This window comes from Sorex fumeus, unplaced genomic scaffold (assembly GCF_029834395.1).
Source record: "Sorex fumeus unplaced genomic scaffold, SorFum_2.1 ptg000020l, whole genome shotgun sequence".
In the NCBI taxonomy this organism is placed as follows: Eukaryota; Metazoa; Chordata; class Mammalia; order Eulipotyphla; family Soricidae; genus Sorex; species Sorex fumeus.
In genome coordinates this window covers 8,840,179-8,857,415 of record NW_026606077.1, presented here as the reverse complement: position 1 = coordinate 8,857,415, position 17,237 = coordinate 8,840,179, and the positions used below count along the sequence as shown (strand labels likewise).

General features: G+C 60.5%; 1 protein-coding gene across 21 annotated transcripts in view; it reads left to right on the top strand.

The window, feature by feature from the left end:
- The first annotated feature begins 204 nt into the window (after positions 1–204).
- The window catches only part of CAMK2G (calcium/calmodulin dependent protein kinase II gamma), a 57,421-nt gene continuing 40,388 nt past the window's right edge, over positions 205–17,237 (top strand). For all 21 annotated transcript variants that reach the window (XM_056113506.1, XM_056113499.1, XM_056113508.1 and 18 more), the window contains exons 1-3: positions 205–398; positions 1,301–1,395; positions 14,548–14,607. In XM_056113506.1, coding sequence (XP_055969481.1) covers positions 334–398; positions 1,301–1,395; positions 14,548–14,607 — 220 coding nt within the window. In that variant the 5' untranslated portion in view covers positions 205–333. The remainder of the gene's footprint in view (positions 399–1,300; positions 1,396–14,547; positions 14,608–17,237) is intronic.

Genomic DNA, 17,237 nt, shown 5'->3' with positions numbered 1-17,237 from the left:
GCCGGGCCGGGAGCGTCCCGCGGCGGCCGGTGACCTTGGCCTCCGGGCGCCGCGGGACCCGCGGGGTCCGGCGGCCGCGGCGGGCCGGGGCGGCGCGCGCGCAGGCCCCTCCCCGGGGCGGGCCGGCGCGGGGGGCGCGCGCGGGGGGCGGGGCGCGGGGGGCGGGCGCGGGGGTGTCCCTCCCTCCCTCCGCCCTCCCCCTCCCTCCCGCCGCCCTCCCGCGCGCCCCGGTAAAGTCTCGCGGTGCTGCCGGGCGCAGCCCCGTCTCCTCCTCTGCTCCCGCGGCCGGCGGCCGTGACTGTGCAGCGACGTGGGCTCGGCTGCGGCGCCAGCATGGCCACCACCGCCACCTGCACCCGCTTCACCGACGACTACCAGCTCTTCGAGGAGCTCGGCAAGTGCGTGCGCCCCCCGGCCGCCGGCCCGCCGCGCCCCCCGCCCGGCCCCGCAGCCCCCGGCCCGACCCGCCCGGCCCCGCAGCGCCCGCGGGGCCGCGCTCCGAGCGCGCGTGTGTGCGCGTGTGTGCGCGAGTGTGAGTGCGTGTGCGCGCGCGCGCGAGTGTGTCGCGCGGGTGTGCATGTGTGTGCGCGCGTGTCGGGGGGCGCGGGGGGATGTGGGGGCCGGCCCCGCCCCCGCGGCCGCCGCGGCCGGGCACCGCTGCGGCACCCCCTCCCCCCACCCCTGCAGTGGTCCCGGCGCCGCGCGCCGCAGCCGCCGCATCCCCCTCCCCTCGGCTCGCCCGCCGGCCGCCGCCGCCGCCGCCGCAGCCCCCGCCCCGCCCGCCCCCCTCGCCGTTTCCGCCGCCGCGGCCCCCCGGGCGGGGGGCTCCTCCGAGGCGCCCCGCGCCGTGGGACCCGCGCCCGCGCCGGGCCGCACTTTCCGCGCCTTCCCACCCCCGGGGCCAGGGAGGCTTCTCCGCGCGGGGATGCGCCCCCTCCCCTCCGTCGCCCCCCTGCCCGGTGCGGCCAGGCTGCAGGGTACCGGGATGCCCGAGACGCAGCAGGTGTGTTTCAGCATCCCCCTCCCCCACGGACAGCCTGAGGTTGGGGCCCCTCGCTCGCTCTCCCGGGCACTAGACAGGGAGGTGGAGTGGGTGTTTCTCTAGCGCGGAGCTGCCCCTGGGGGCAGACGTCCACCCCTCCGGGTGTGCGAGCGTGTGTGCGTTAGTTTGAGGGGCGGGCTGCGGAGAGCAGGGGCCTCAGACCTAATGCGTGTCAGCGCAGGCATTGCTCGGTGTAGACTCAGGCACGGGCACCTGGCTCCGCTCCGTGTCCCAGCTTTTTCCCCCTTCTCCCTCCAGGGGTGCTTTCTCTGTGGTCCGCAGGTGTGTGAAGAAAACCTCCACCCAGGAATATGCAGCGAAAATCATCAATACCAAGAAGTTGTCTGCCCGGGGTGAGTGCACCCGGTCTCAGCGTGGGGGGGGAGGGGAAGCGGGTGGAGGGGGCAAGTAGGTGGCAGGTTGTTCAGATGCTGGGACTTCATTCCAAGATGCTTCAGGCGATGGAAATTGGTGCTGGAGCAAGCACTTGGGGGAAGAGTTGGAGTTTGAGGGTGAGCTGGCATTTGCCGCCCGGGCCTGAAGCGGTGTGGAGAGCCTGGCGATGCTCAGGTGAGAAGAGAGAAGATGCAGAAGCGCCTGGTGCGGGAGGAAGGGGTAGCAGCTCCTCAAGGTCCAGGGAGTTCCCGTCTGCCCAGGCGAGGTGGGGGATCGGGAGGCGTCTCGTGTGGTGTGTGGAATGGAGAGCATTTCATTTGGAGCAGTTCCCGTCTCCCGCTTTGGGGCAGCTGGGCACCACTGCTGGCCTGTCTGTGGTCGCCCCTGTGGTGAGTCGGATGGGAATGGCTTCAAGGGAGCAGCTCTGAGATCCAGCTCTCCGGTGCGGTGCCCACCAGGCGGCCGGACAGGCTCCCAGGGACGGGCATCTCCTCGCAGGCTGGCCTTGGAGAGGGCTCCTCTGCGAGCGGCCTGGCAGATGAAATTGATTGCTTTTTTGATCAAATTACAAAGTTGGTGGTGCAGAAGCAGCCTCTCCTGGGCCAGGGGGGACGGCCTGGTCTGGAACTCTCTCCTGGTGGGGGCCTGGGCTGGGAAGGCTCCGGTTCCTGGAGCTGGGATAGGGAGATCTGCTTCCCTGGCCCCTGAGGCTGGGAGGGCCAGGCCCGTCTTTCACACCTCCTGCTTACACTCCCTGAGCCTAGTATTGGGCGTGTGCCAGGCTCACCTCATCTGATAGTCAGAGACCCAGCCGTGTGTGAAATGCTCTGTGCACAGGGCTAGTGAGTAGAGGGGGGCTGGGTCAGGCCATTGAGGGCTGCAGGGTGCAGCCCCTCGGGGTGCAGCCGAGGGGTGAGTCGCCAGGCTAGAGACAGGAGTGAGGATGCGCCAGGAGCCCAGCCGAGGCTCTGGGCTCCGGCCGGTAATGACCTGGGTGTTTCTGGGCGGAGAGACGTAATAGATGTCCCCAAGCCTCGGAAAGGCTATAAAACGCCACCGAGATGACAGGGGGCTTATGTCACGCTGACAGTTATTAGACCTGTTTTAGCAGGACTGTGCCTGTTTCCTGCCCGTTGGGGGTGGGGGGAGCCCTGCGTCCCCAGAAACAGGGCTGGTCTTGCCCACCCAGCCCCCAGCTCTGGCTCTTGGCTATTAAGTTGATTTATTTGTTGTTTCTTTTTCTCTGGGTACCTTGAGTTGGAGACAATGGTTGCCATAGAGATATGTGGGCAGTTGGATGCCCTCCTCCCAGGGGGGTGGGGGGACAGCCTTGATGGGTGGGGCTGCAAGGTGCGGGCCCCACGCGGTGCCCACACAGCACTGTCCCCGGCGCTTCCGAAACAGGGCTGGTGTCCGGTGTCTCCACTTAATGATGCAATGCTTGGCCTCCCCCATCTGACCCAGGGGAAGAAGGGACAGGCAGCTGGGGGCCCAGCCCCAGGGTGCGGGGGTTGCTGGAGTGGCGACTTGGTAGACCTGCCACTTTTGCTCCTTTTCTTCCTGCTCGAGTTTCTCTGGCCTGTGTGGCCGCTTCCTGCCCGCACCACCTCTCCGTCTTGTCTTCTTTCCCCTTCCTTTCCCTGCCCAGACTGAAGGAGGTCTGATTTCTCTTTGATTTTTCTCTCTTTCTCTCTCTCTCCCCCCCCCTCCAGAAGAGGATTCTTGTGTAAGATCATATGCCTCAGACAGCTTACTCCCCCTCTCTCGAGATGATCATGCCAAGACTGGAGTTTTCTTCGGTGGCTTCTGTGCCAGGTTGACGCTGGGACAGAGCCCTGGTGGTGGCTGCGGGGCTCCAGTGCCACCCGCACGGGGTCAGGAGTGTGTGGAAGGCCGGTGGTGTTTGGGGGGCGGGGGCGTAGGAGGTGTTGTCTTGGAGATGAGCGAGACAGCCAGCGGCTGTGCCGTGGGTGTGGACATGGGGGATGTGAGCTCCTGGCGGGGACCGGGCCGGGGTGCCCACTCGCGGGTGCCCGTGGGCTCGGGAGTGAGGCTGCGGCTTCCCCGTGGCCTCTCAGCTTACTCTGTATATTTTATAAAGGTGCAGCAGCTGGCGCCGGGTTTCACTTGTCGCTGTCTGTCTGTCTAGGGCCCGGCAGGTGTTGGGTTTCTGAGCTGGCACTGCTTGGCCCACCACGGTCACCCCGGAGGTTTTGAAGGGGCTTGATGTTTGCCGAGTCTTCCTGCCTGCTCGCTTGCTGTGAGTCACTGGACTCAGCTGCCAGCCCCAGGGAAAGGAAAAGGGTGTTGAGCCGATTCTCTTTGGCATCCGTGGGGAGGTGGCCCAGCAGGCACAGGGCGGATGCCGCCCCCTGGACCCGGACCGAGCTTCTCTGCTCGGTTGGTCCTTCCCTGGTGGGTGGGCCTGGGGCCCCCTTGGCAGCTGGGCTGTCAGGTCTGGAGTCTGCGTGGCTTGGCAGTGGGCACCGCCTTCGTACCCCGGGTGCCATGAAGTCGCCGACTCAAATCGCACACGGCTCACTGGCTCGGGAAGCGCGAGGGGCGTGGAGCGGGGCCTCCGGAGAGCCCCTGGTTCCCAGCTTAGCTCTGCGCGAGGCTGAAGGAGGCATTTAAAATAGGCTTGGATGCAGGAGCTAGTGGGCCAGGTGATGGCAATGATAAGTTGTTATTTTAAGATTTAAGAGCACCCCTCCAAGGAGCCTGAGCCCTTATGTCTTTTTTTATTTTTAAATCTTCATATTCCCTTCTTATCTTTATTCATATGCATATAGATTTTCACCTCGTGGAACATAACATTTTCGATCCCGCTCCTGCTCTGTGCGAAGCCTTCTCCCCATGTTGCTGCAGTTGAAGGGTAGATGGTCCCTCCTCTTACATAGCTTAAGATTTATCCTTGGAACAGTCAGCGCCATAAGGAATCTCTTTCTCTGAACCCCTGACGTGGATTCCAGTCACTGCAGTGGACTCGGCCGGAGGGCAGCTGCGAGGCGCACGGCTCCCATCTGCGGCAGCGGTTCACTTTGGCATATTCCCCACGTGGAGAACTGTCTGTTGACGCTAAGCGTGAACAGGCTTTCCTGTTCTGTGGTCCTGGCAGGTCCGAGTAGGGACCTTATCTGGTTGGTTGGTTGTTTCGTTGTGTGTGTGGGTTTTTTTTTGTTTTTGTTTTTGGGCCACACCCATCGGTGCTCAGGGGTTACTCCTGGCTCTGCCCTCAGCAGTCACTCCTGGTGAGCTGGGGGACCATATGGGATGCGGGGAATCGAACCCAGGTCCGCCACACACAAGACAAGCACCCTCCCTGCTCTGCTGTCTCTCCATCCCTGGTCGGTTGATTGAGCTTTTGGTGCCAGAGATCAAACCCGGACCTCATGCATCCTAAGCCTGCGCTCTGTTGTGCTTGCCCTGAGCTCAGGCTGTTTGTTTCTTTCACTTCTGCATGGGCAGACCCAGCCCAGAACCTGATGCTTACCGAGTCCATGTTGAATGGACAGTTCAGGGCAGCACCTGGCCAGTCATCATTGCCTTTTGGCTTTAGCTCTTGGGAAACTCAGGCTAAGTGGCTGGGAGCTTTGTCCCTGGATGGTGCTGGCTTGAACTTCCCCACAGCTCTCCGCGGAGCCAGGCTCTAGGCCCGGCACAACTGCTGCAATGACAGAGGAGACTAAGCACAGCGTTGGGGCAGAAGGCGGGCAGGGCCCAGTGGGGGACACAGCGTAGGCCTCTCGCGTCCTTGCCGTGTATGGCCCTGTGGAACAGAGTTGGGCCTTCCTGGAGGTTAAACTGCAGATTCCCTTTGGGTTCAGAACTGAGGTCTCTGGCGGGGGGGGGGGGGGGGGAGGCGAGGGGAGGACCACCAAGGGTCAACGGGGTCATAATTAATGGTGCCGGAAGGACTTGGCAATTTGGTGGGTGTGATGTGACAGCTTACTTACGAAGAGGTGTGGAAAGGTGCCCCTGGAGCATAGAAAATGGTGCAAATCAGTGTTACCTCAAAGAAAGGGGGGCGGGGAGGAAAATAGGGCCAGGGACCTAGTTCCCTGTAGAGCCAAGTAGCCTTGGGCCCTGGGTTCAGTCCCCAGCACGTCCCCATCCCCTGAAAGCTGAAGAAAAAAAAAAAGGCAAACATAAAACTGGTTCCTGGGCTGCAGGCACAGAATCTGCGTTTTGTACCATTGCCCTGGAGCGCCTGCTGCACGTGGCCCTGAATGCTTCCAGAAACACCCCAAGAACTCATGGGCCAAGTTGCTGGCTCGGATGCTTTCCCAGATCCCCCGGCCTGCTTCTTCAGGTGGTCTCTGCCGCGGGCTGCCACCCTCTACCCAGACGGGCTGTGGGGGTTCGTCTGTGTGCTCAAGGCTGCGGTTTTGGCACGTTGGCTACCAGAAGGGCAAAGACTGTCCCTTTCTGGGTCCAGCTGGCCCTCGGGACTGAAATGGGATCCCCTGGCTGGTGCCAGCTGAACGTCCCCACCCCTTGGTGTTGGCCTGACTAGCCCCCATGACATTTGTGTCCCCTGCGGTATCTCCAAGTGACCCTTTCCTGTTAAGGATCTGGGTGAAGTGAGGGGAAGGGGAGGGAAGGGAAGAGTGAGAAGAAGTCGGGGTGGCTGCAAGGCCAGGCCGCGTTTGGGGAGCGGCTCTGCAGGACAGCGCCTCCTCCCAGAGGCGCGGCGGGAGCACCGGCTGCTGCGGCTGGACGCCACCCTGCACAGACGGGACGCGCCCCTCGCTGTGGACTGGGATGGCCGAGGAAGCCGCGGCCCGCAGGCTCGTCTCAGTGCCAGCGCTTACACCCGTGTGGCCGCGACCTGCCCGCCGTCGCAGCCCAGAGTGGGGGCGCAGCGGCAGGTGGTCCCGGCTCAGGCTTAGGGCCTCCGCTCGCTCTGCTCCCCGGGCTGAGCCACCGCCTCTCAAGGCCAGGCTGAAATCCTAGAGGTGAGTGGCCGGCCCAGCACGCAGGCTGGACACGGTCATGGGTGTGGCGACTCCGGCCTCGTCTGCCCGCCGCTGCTCTTTGGACAGCCTTGGCAGGCCAACGACGGCCTGATCCCATGGGTGCCAAAAGGGTGGTGACAGGAAGAGATGGGCTCTTTGCACCTCTGGAGTGCCTCTCGGCAGAAGCTCTTTATCATCTGCCTCAACCAGACGGATCTGCCCCCAAGCAGTGGGGAAACCGAGGCACCGATGTCCGGTTCACTGATTTGAGCCCTTCTTGTACCGTGTTTTGCCCTGTTCAGACTCCTGCAGCCTCAGGCAAGGTGGTCTTGGTCGAGAGGCCCCCCATTTTCAGAAATTTGGGGGGAGGTTTAGGTGCTTGCCTTGCACGCAGCCGGCCCCAGAGCAAATCCATCGCAGTGGGTTTGGTCCCCTGTGCTCTGCCAGGCACGATCCCAAAACCGCATAATAAAACCATAAAACACAAGCTGGGGGCATTTTGCCCCAGTGATGAGTCCTGCCCCGCCACCCTCACCCCTGCACCTCGGCCCAGAGCACTGGGGCACAGAACAGCCTGTCCTTTCTGCCCACTGCGCCCCTTTCTGGGGTGCAGCCCCTTTGTGGTGGGCTGCCACCTGACACTCCCCCCACACCAGGTCGATTTGGGGCCCTATCAGCGTCACAGCTTCCCGTCTGCTCCCCTCTTCCTCCTCCCTCTTTCCCTCCCCCCTTGCTTGCCGCTGCCCTGGGAGGAGCTATTTTTAGGGGCTGCTTCCTGGGATGTTTTACTTGGGGCTGGTTACCATGAAGGAAATGTCATCAACACAGTGGGCAAAGGCTGCCGGCACCCAGCGGCCTGCCGGGGGGCATGGAGCCACATCGGCTGACCCCGTCCAGGGGCAGAGCCCAGCCTTCTTGAGGTTGGCAAGTGACCCCCTGTGGATTCACTGCACTGGCTGGTGGGGAGAGCCTCTCCATGGGGCACTCTTGTGTGGGGGCCACATTAGTGATGCTCAGGGCTTCTCCTGGCTTTGCACTCGGGAATCACTCCTGGCAGTGCTGGGGACCATGTGGGAAACCAGGGATTGAACCGGGATCGGCTGTGTGCAAGGCAAGTGCCCTACCCACTGTACTATCTTTAACACACACACCCTCTCCGCACTTCATGGCATCTTCCCCCTCTACTTCTCCCAGTCAAAGCTTCTTGGAAGTTCTGAAGGCTCAGGTCTTTTGTGTGTTGGACTCCGAGTGGCTGGAGATAGGTCTGACAGGCTGCAGCCTGGGCGACAGGACAGGGCCTTGGAGTTCACTGGGACACTTCCAGACTCTGTCCCGCTGTGTTCCCGACCTCCCAACTTTCAATCTCCCCGAGTTTCTGAGTGAGGCCCCTGCCCTTTCGTGATGGATGAGTGTCCCCTTCACAGGAGATGCTTCGCCTTTGTTTCATGGTTTGTTAGGGTCACACCTGGCTGTGCTCAGGGGCTTACTCCTGGCTCTGCGCTCAGGAACCAGTCCTGGTGGGGCTCTTGGGACCCTCTGAGGTGCCAGGGATTGAATGGGGGTCAGCCACATGTAAGGCAAACCTAAATCCCTGTACTATGTGTCCAGCCCAGATTTGTTTGTTAGGGTTTTTTGGTTTGGTTTAGTTTTGAGCCAGACCTGCTGGTGCTCTGGGCTTGTTCCTGGCCCTGTGCTCAGGAGAGTGAGTTGAGGGACAGAGCAGAGCCCCAGGGCAGTGCCGCAAGGACAGGGCTGCTTCTGGGCAGCTGGAGAATGTGGATGAAGGACCCCTCATTCCTGTCCTGCCTGGGGCTCTGCTCTGCAGGGTGGTACCTCAGGGGCCTCTGCTGCTTGAGGAAAAGGCAGGAGTGTGGGGAGGAGCAAGTGAGCATCTGAAATCAGGAAGCATCTCACGATCCAGGCCAGGGCTGCAGGTCCGAGCCCCGGGCATGCCCCGTGCAGTGTCCAGCTTCTCCTAGAGACGGGAAGTTGTGGAGGTCCTCCTCGCCTGTGAGGGTCCGTGACCTCGCCAGCCGTAAGTGTGGGGGGCTGCAGGACCTGCTGGGAGCTGGTGCTGGTGTATGTGGTTTCAGAGACACGCCAGCGGCGCATCAGGCTGTCCCTGCGGGGGGCCTGCACCCCAGCCCTGACAGGGAAGGAGAGTACATTTGCAGCGGCTGCTCTCCGAGCCGGGGGAGCCCTTGGCGCACCCCTTTGCCTGACCATGCTGTCTCTGTGCTGGCTGGCTCCTCCTTGCTGCCCTCCATGACGCCCTGGTTTAGGTCTCGAAGCACTTCAGGAGGCAGCCAAGACCTTCCGGGACCCCCGTGTCCTGCCCCGACTCGGCCTCGGGCGGGCCGGTCCCCAGGAACAGCCCCTTCTGTTTTCTGCCCCTTTCGCCCCCTCTGCTCTCTGGGGGACCCCACAGCAAGCTGTGGTTGGTGCTGGGCGGGCCAGCGGCTGGGCCTCCCCATGGCAGTCGGCAGGAAGTGGCTCCTGTCAGACGGGAAGTGGGGGGGCCGAGCCGTGAGGGGGTGGGGACGAGCCCAGCTGAGGTGGGTGGGCAGAGGGGTCAGCCTCAGAAGGTCTGAGCTGCTCTGTGGGTTTAGCGGGCTGGGTGGTGGCAGGGGAGGGTGAGGAGGGGGTGTCTGGAGGAAACATGCACCCCACAGGATGTGATGATGGGCGTGGCCTTGTCCTTTGGGGTCCTGGCGGCTGCTCTTCGCCCATTTGTGCCTGGACCCCGACTGCTGCTGGGGTGGGGCGGGGGGTCTCTAGCCTCTGCCCAGGCCTGGACACAGGATGGGACACCTACAAGGAAGGGGACAGGGTGACGGCTGGGGAAGGAGGGTGCAGGTCAGCTGTGCATGGCCGCAGGAGAGGGACATCCAGAAACCCTGTGCAGCTGCTGCTGGATGGCGGGTGCTGGCAGGAAGAGGGACCTGCGGGCAGGGGTGCTGGGGGGAGGAAGAGGGACCCGCGGGCAGGGGTGCTGGGGGAAGGAAGGGGGATCTGGGGGTAGGGGTATGGGGGGGAGAAAGAGGCACCTGCAGGCAGGGATGCTTGGAGAGGAAGAGGGACCTGCAGGCAGGAGTGCTGGGGTGGGGGAGGATGAGAGACCTGTGGGCAGGGGTGCTGGGGAGGAAGAGGAACCTGCTGGGCAGGAAGAGGGACCTGCTCACCTTTCCTAGGAGTGCCCGTTGCCGGCCTTCATGTGCCACTGTGTGAGGGGCACCCAGCCAGGAAGGCTGCAGTCGGGTCGGGTGCTGTGACGTGGACCCCGTGTCTGCCCGGGCTGGGGAGCGGGGCGGGTCTGTCAGGGTCTGGGGGTCCCAGAGGTCTCCTTCTGTCCCTGGGCTGGGGCAGCCACCTGTGTCGGCGACTTTATTGAGCCCACTGTGTTTTCTCCTGGGGGTCTTTAATCACATGCCGTCGTCTTGTCAGAGCTGCCCTGCCCATCCCCGTTCGCTCATGAGTCCTCCGTCTCTGCTCTGCTGTGCTCTTGCTGTGACATCTTACGTGTCATCTGCGTCGTGCCATCCCCAACCCAGCCCTCCTGGAATGGGGCACATGTGAGAGTTGGAGGATCCCCTTCCCTCCCTATCTCCCTCCTTCCCTTCCCATCTCCATCTCATCTCCTTCCTGTCTCTATCCCATCCCATTTCTATCCTGTCCCATTGATCTCATCGCATTCCCTTTCCATCCCATCTCCTTCCCATCCCATCCCCATCCCTTCGCTTTCCCATCTCCTTCCCATTTCTATCCCATCCCCATCCCATCTCCATCCCCTTCCCATTCCATCCCCTTCCCATCATCATCCCATCCCTTCCCATTCCCATCCCATTCCCATCCTGTCCCAAGAATTATTTTTTGACTGAAATTCGGCTTATTCACTGTGGTTGTTTGTTTTGGGGCCACACCTGGCACTGCTCAGGACTTCCTCCTGTCTCTGAGCTCGGGAATCACTCCTGGTGGGCGTGGGACCGTATGAGATTCCAGGGGTCCTGAGTGCAAGGCACGTGCCCTCCCCGCTGAACGGTCGCTCTGGGCCCTGCTGGTTTTCTCTTTCGGTGGTGGTGCTCTCGGCTCAGTGCTTGGGGGACCACGTGGAGCTCAAACCCCCCCGTCCATGTCGAGGCTCCCTTCCCTGAGCTCTGCGGCCCACCCCAGTGCGGCAGGGCTGACCCAGGCCACTGTGCTCCTGGCTTGACTCCTGACTCAGGGACCACAGGTGTTGTCTGGGGTTCTCCTCAGGTTCAGCTCCTTGGAGTGAGTACTGAACCAAGCAGCTGACCCGGGCCCTCTGGGCATCCCCCTGGAGGGGCTGGAGCTGCCTGTCTCTCCTGGCTCTGAGTCACCAGTAAAGCCAGAGCACCCTTATTTTTAGTGCTGTTGCTGCTGTGGGGCTGTAACCGTTAGCCAGTAAGAGACTTAAGGGAGGAGATAAACATTAATCTCCGGGCCTTCCCCTGGGCTGCCACCTCCGCATTGCTCGAAGCTATTCTGCACCTGCCTGGGCAGCCGGGGCCGAGGGTGGGGGTGCAGGGGGTGTGTGGTCAGAGCCGCGGCTTCAGGCTGGCGCGTCAGTCATCCATCAACTTCCGGTCAGTCGAGGGGCTTCAGGTTGAACAGCTCGGACCCTGTGGGCCAAGCCCCGGGACTGGGGGTGTGGAAGGACTCACATCCCCCACCAGGATCTGAGATTCCTTCCTCCGCACCCCCACTTTCCGACAGTCCCCGGGACTTGGCTGCCGGAAGGCAAGGGCCTGGTCCCGGGTCTTACGAACCTGAGGATGACCCAGATCTTTGAGCCACTGGCCTGGATTATCTGGGCGGCAGCATTAGTCTCGGCGTGTCCCACAGCCTGTCTCACAGAGTAGAACTGCAGTTAGCGGGCGCCCGTGGGAGTGAGTGCAGACGGACCTTCTCGTCCCTCACTGCTCGCTCAGACGGGCCTCACTCTGCAGTAGGTCCCTTCTCCGGGCCTCAGTTTCATCACCTGTGAGTGGGCTGCATGCAGGCTCTGTTGTTTGAGGTCGAGGTACGGGTGCAGAATTCCCCACCAAGGTACTTGGGTGTGAAGCATCTGCCTGGGTTGGAGAAGTTGGGGTGAGCTGAACTGGGCCTTGTCCCAAAGATTGGAGCCTTCCACTCGGCTCCATCGCTTGCCGTGTGCTGTTGTCCGTGAGGTAGGGACAGGGGGTGTGCAGCTCAGACCCACCAGCCCTCCGTGCAAACTGAACTCGGGGTTTTTGTTGTTATTTGGGGACCAGACCTGGTGGTGCTCAGGGCTAAGTCCTGGCAGGGCTCGGGGGACCATCTGGGGTGCTGGGGATGGAACCCACATCTGCCGCATCCAGGCACGCGCCCTGCTCTTGTTGTTGAGGGGAGGAGAGCTTGGAGCACACCCAGCCAGTACGCAGGGGCTACGCGCAGATCTGTCCCGGCATTAGGAGTTGTTCCCGACTGTTCCCAGGAACCCTGCATTGCTGGGACCGATTGTGGTCACTAGGTGCAGGGCACACGCCTTACCCTGTGCTGTCTCTCTCCGGCCCCCGCGTTCTCTTTTTGAAGGACCAGTGTCCTTGTCAGGGATGCAAGGATGCTGAACAGATCCCGTCCTTCCCGCAGTTTTGGGAAGGATGAAGCAAGAAGCCAGACCTCTGCCTGGCGCAGAGCAAATGCCTGGTGGATAATAGCTGTGACCGCGGCTGTGAGTGCTGTCGATTGGCTGTCGGTCCTGCTGGTCACTCCTCCTGTTGTTGGTGGGCTGTTCTGCTGTTGATCTGCCCTCACTTCTTGTGGAAAGTGCAGATAGGGGGCTTTGGGGGAGTCAGGAAGGAGAAGAGTGTCACTGTAGAATAGAGGAGGAGGAGGAGGCGGCGGCGGCAGCGGCAGGGGCAGCTCTGGGCTGGGTTCCTCTGTGTCCCGTGAGCAGAGAGGACGTGGGCCTCCAGGCTTCTCTTGGTCCTGCTGGGCCTCTGCCTTCCCGGGCTGCCCGTTGGATCCAGGAACTTGGAATCTGGTCGTTTCACTTCAGTGGAGCAGCTCCAGGAACTTTTTGCCAAGCTGCTGATTGCTTCAAGCAACTGGCCAGTGAGTGGGTCCTGGTTTCCGTGAAGTGGGCATGGTCCTGGCATCCACTGGGGTGTTGTGGGGGATGAACGAAAAAGAAAATAATGCATCACCCTGTGCAGAGGTTTCTTTGTTAGCTGTTACTTTGTTTTAAATACCATCTTTCCCCCTGTGTAGAAGTTTCCCTGCTAGCCGGCACTTTGATTTAAAGACCGTCTTTTCCTGGCTGTGTGAGGATGGATGAAAGATGTAGCCTGTGCCGAAGTTTCCATGTTAGCTGCTACTTTATTTCAGATACCATTTTTACTGCTGTGGCTTTCTCAGGAGGTTGGGCGGGCCAGCTCCACCCTAGCAGAGCCCTGGCAGCCCCTCCCGCACCCCAGAGCCCCACCATGCCTCTGGCCCTACTGCCCAGTTAAATATGCTGGATTTTCTAGAGCACACAGCTGCAAATGTGGCCACACAACACCTCAGCATCTCCGAGCTCTACAATACTGACAGCCTAGGAGTAGCACACCAGATTGGATGGAATGTAACATAGAAGTCAAACAATCTCGACTAACAAAAACAGAAGGCTTAACTTGTAACAACAGTTCAGTAAACCCGCAGAAGAGGACTTAATGTCCCCATGGTGAGATGCAACAATTTTCACAAATTTTCCTTGGTGATATATTTTTTGATCATTCCATTAGCCATTTAGTGGTAACAGGCAACGTAAGGGAAGTTGTTGTGGGCCTGCTCCTGGGCAGGCGTGGGTGTTTGGAAAAGAGAGACAAGGGTGAAGGGAAGGTGACGGCAGTGGTGGGATGGGTGTTGGAATGTGAACGCCTGGGACAAGCCGTTGTGAATGGTTTTGGAAACCACAGTGGCGAGATAAAGTGTGTGTAGGGGAGGAGAATAAATCTCTTCAAATCTAAAAAGATAACAATAAAAATTAATAAATAAATAAATGCCATCTTTAGGTGTCGGGGATGAATGAAAAGATGTGTCGAACATTTCAGTTGGAAATGATCAGGCTGGACAAGAACTGACTGTTGAAAGACAGTAAAGGAAGATACATGATAACCTTTCAGTGTTGGTGTCTGTATTGTAGAACCACAGTGCCAAAAAGGAGAGAGACAGGGACAGAGAGAGAGGGGAGAGGGGGAGAGGGAGCGAGAGAGGGAGGCAGGCTGAGTGGAGTTGGGGGTGGTGGGAGGGAACCTGGGGACACTGGTGCTGGGAAATGTACACTGGTGGGGGGGATGGGTGTTGGAACACTGTATGACTAAAAACCAATCACGAACAGCTTTATAATGGTCTATCTCACAGTGATTCAACTAGAAAAAAATCTTTTTTAAATAGAAAAAAAATGTTTCTACTGAGGCTCAAGAGATAGTCCAGTGGGTAAGGAACTTGCCTTGCACATGACCCTGGTTCTATCCCCAACACCCAGCTGGTTCCCAGGCCCCTCCAGAAGTAAGCCCTGAACACTACCAGATTGGGGTGGAGGTAAAGGTAAAAGGCCCTCCCGTTGATCGTCGATTTGCTCGAGCGGGCCCAGTAACGTCTCCATTGGAGACTTTGTTGTTACTGTGTCTGGCATATCGAATACTCTCGGTAGCTTGCCGGGCTCTCCGAGAGGGGCGGAGGAATCGAAGGTAGCCTAACCCTTACTCCTCCAAATATTAAGGATAAAAATACTAAAAGCAAGGGTTTCGTTCAGTTAAAGAAAAAAGCTCAGAGAAGATGTATCGCTGTGTGCAGAAGTGTCCGTGCCTGCTGCCTCTTTATCTTGAACAGCATCTTCATCACTGCATCCTGGTCGCTGCAGCAGTGCTGGGAAAGGTGCCGTGTGGTGCCTGCTCGGGAAACTTGAGTCTTGCCCCTGGGGCCCTCACCCAGCGAGCTCTGCCGTAGTGTCGTGAACCGCCGGGGAGTCAGAGCCCAGCTTGACTGGCCAAGTGTTTCCTCCTCTGGAGAAAGGGGTCCCAGGCTTTGTCCAGGCTGCTGAAGCCCCTGGGTGTGAAGGGAATCAGCTGCCAGGGGCTGCGGACAGACTGGATGGCTGATAGCTTTTCTTCCTTCTGCATTTAGATCACCAGAAGCTAGAACGTGAGGCCCGGATATGCCGACTTCTGAAACATCCCAACATTGGTAAGTGTCCGTGCACGGGGACTCGCTGAGGGCAGCGGGCAGCTGCTGTTGTGGCAGGAGCCCCTCTGGGGCCTGGGCTTGGTTCACTGTGTCTTTTCTCTTTGCCCCAGCGGGAGAAGAGTTGTGTCCTGCCCAGAGACCGGGCACCGTTATCGTGAAAGCACCTGAGTGTGTCCACCCCGCCGTGCCTCAGGGCCGAGAGTGAGGTGTCTGAGTTGGCTGTCCCTGTGTGGTGGAGCTCTGGGCTGAGCCTCTGGGCCCTCCCCAGGGGCCCTCCCATGGTGCCCGTGATTGGGTTCAAGTTTTGTGTCAGGACTTGGAGTTTTGTTATGTGCCGGTGGCTTGCACGCTCTGGGGGTTTCCATGGCACTCCTGTTTGATTTCCCAGAGCTGGGAAAGCAAAACTGGCTTCCCGTCTGGCTTCCCAGAGTGGGACTAGCAGGAGCCACTCGGATGGAGGAGGGGGAAAAAAATCCAACAGAGAAAGCAGAAGGGTTTCTCCCGGCTCTCCGTGACTTGGGGACAAGAGCACGTTGTTGGCTGTCCCACGGCCTGAGCAGCATTTTTCCTGCCACAGCCCACTCTGGCTCCGTTCTGCATTGTTCGGCTGAAAAACGCCTTTGCCAAAAGCGTTGGCCCCAATTTGGAGCTGCTTGGCGTGGACAGAAACGGGGCTCGCTGTGGCGTCGGAGCTGAGGCCCCGGTCTCGACTGCAGGCTGCCCGGCCCGAGCACCTCTGAGGCTTTCCCTGAAAGGCCTGAGTCATCACAAAGGACGACACGTGCTCCGTGCTCCTCTGGCCTGGCCTAAATAGCCCGGCTCCCATGGCACCCCGAGGCCGCCGCTCTGCTCGGCCAGTGGCCAGGCCCGGGAGGTGACAGGCTGCAGCGAGATCCTTCCTCCCCAGCCGCCCGGCCAGCTCCTGCCTGCGATGGCCGAGGTTGTCCTCTGGCCCAAGGGGAGCGGCAGCTCGGAGGTAACCAGAACTGGAGCCACGCAGGGCTTTATAGATCCTAATCAGCAGCTTGGATTACACGCGGAGCAGATTGCCACAGCCCGCCCGGTGCTGGATGTTCTCTGCAGCCAGCACCTCTCAGCTGATCTCTGCAGTAAGGCCCCCCTCCCCCCCGCATAGAGTGCGGGGTCCCCAGCCTGCAGGGGGCGGCGGGGGGGAGCCGGCTGCCATCTCCATAGCGGTCACACACCCAGGCTTGTTTCATTTGACCGGCTCTGTGGGCGGAGAACATTTGTTATGATTTGCCAATATTGGCAAGTGAGATTTCACTTTTTTGGGGGGGGCGGGGGGCAAAAAAAAAGCTCTAATCTTTCCACCCGGAAGACCTGGTTCTGTGTGTGGCTGGAAAGCTGCAGGGGCTGGTCACGGGGCCACCCACTTAGTCTGCGGCCGAGGCCCTGCCACGCCTTGGATGGCTCGGGGCCCGCACGGGCCCTGCTGGCTTGTGAACCTGTGACCTGAGCCCAGAACGTCGGGACAAGAGGGAAAAGCCCGTGGGTGGCTGCGACTCCAAGGGTATGGAAGCGTTTGTGCTCCAACGCTGGTCTCTGGCTTTGGGGCAGGGAACTTGCTCTCCTTCTGCGTCCGGGCTGACCATCATGCAGGGAGGAGCGCTGGAGGAGGCAGAAGCAGCACCTGTCCTGGCCTGCCGGACCCCCGGAGGGTCCTGGTGAAGTGGCCAGGAAAGGCGCCAGCGGGAGTCTAGTGGCCAGGAGGTGTGAGGCTGCCACTCACGTCTGTTGTAGAAATGGAATCGATGCCCGTTCGCCTTTCAGGCTTTACCTGATTTGAAGACTCTTCTCTTGGGCTGCCCGCAGTGCAGAAGTCGTGACATGGGACTTTGGCCCCGACCACCTGCTTCCTCAGGAGGAGGCTGGACCCAGGCTGTGGTCCAGCTGCATGCACGCTGTCCGCAGGTGCAGCCTCGCCCCTGCTTCCATTCCAGCACTCCTGCCAGGTCCTGAGAGTGTCTGGGGGCAGGGAAAGGGGAGGATGGGTCAGGTCTGTGCCAGGAGTGCTGGCCAGGCCAGGCTCCGACTTCCAGGAGAAATTGGGTCTCCTGAGGCGATGACGGAGCTGTGGGTGTCCACAGATCCTGGCCCAGCTCATGACAAGATCTTGGGGGTCAGTAAACCCCTGAGGACCCCTTGGGGACCCACCAAGGTGGGGGAGTGGGGGTAGAGCACCCTGCGCAGCCTCTGGCGGCTCCCAGCCTCAAGAGATACTTGAATTCTTAAGGACGTGTGATGCAAAGAGCTCTTGTTCCCCTCATAGATTGTCTTTCCCAACTGGAAGTGTGAAACCTAATGCCGACAGACTCTGGGATCTAATGAGGTGTCAGGGTTAGAGTCCCTGATTGTAGCAAATGCGCTGGGCTGGGCAGGGGTGCTTTAATGTATGAAGGGGGTGTGGGAGATCCCTATCCTCAGTTTCGTCTAAAATACATAGGGGGCCTGAGCAACAGCACAGCGGGAAGGGTGTTTGCCTTGCACGCGGCCGACCTGGGTTCGATTCCCAGCATCCCATATGGTCCCCTGAGCACCGCCAGGAGTAACTCCTTAGTGCAAGAGCAGGAGTAACCCCTGTGCATTGCCGGGTGTGACCCAAAAAGCAA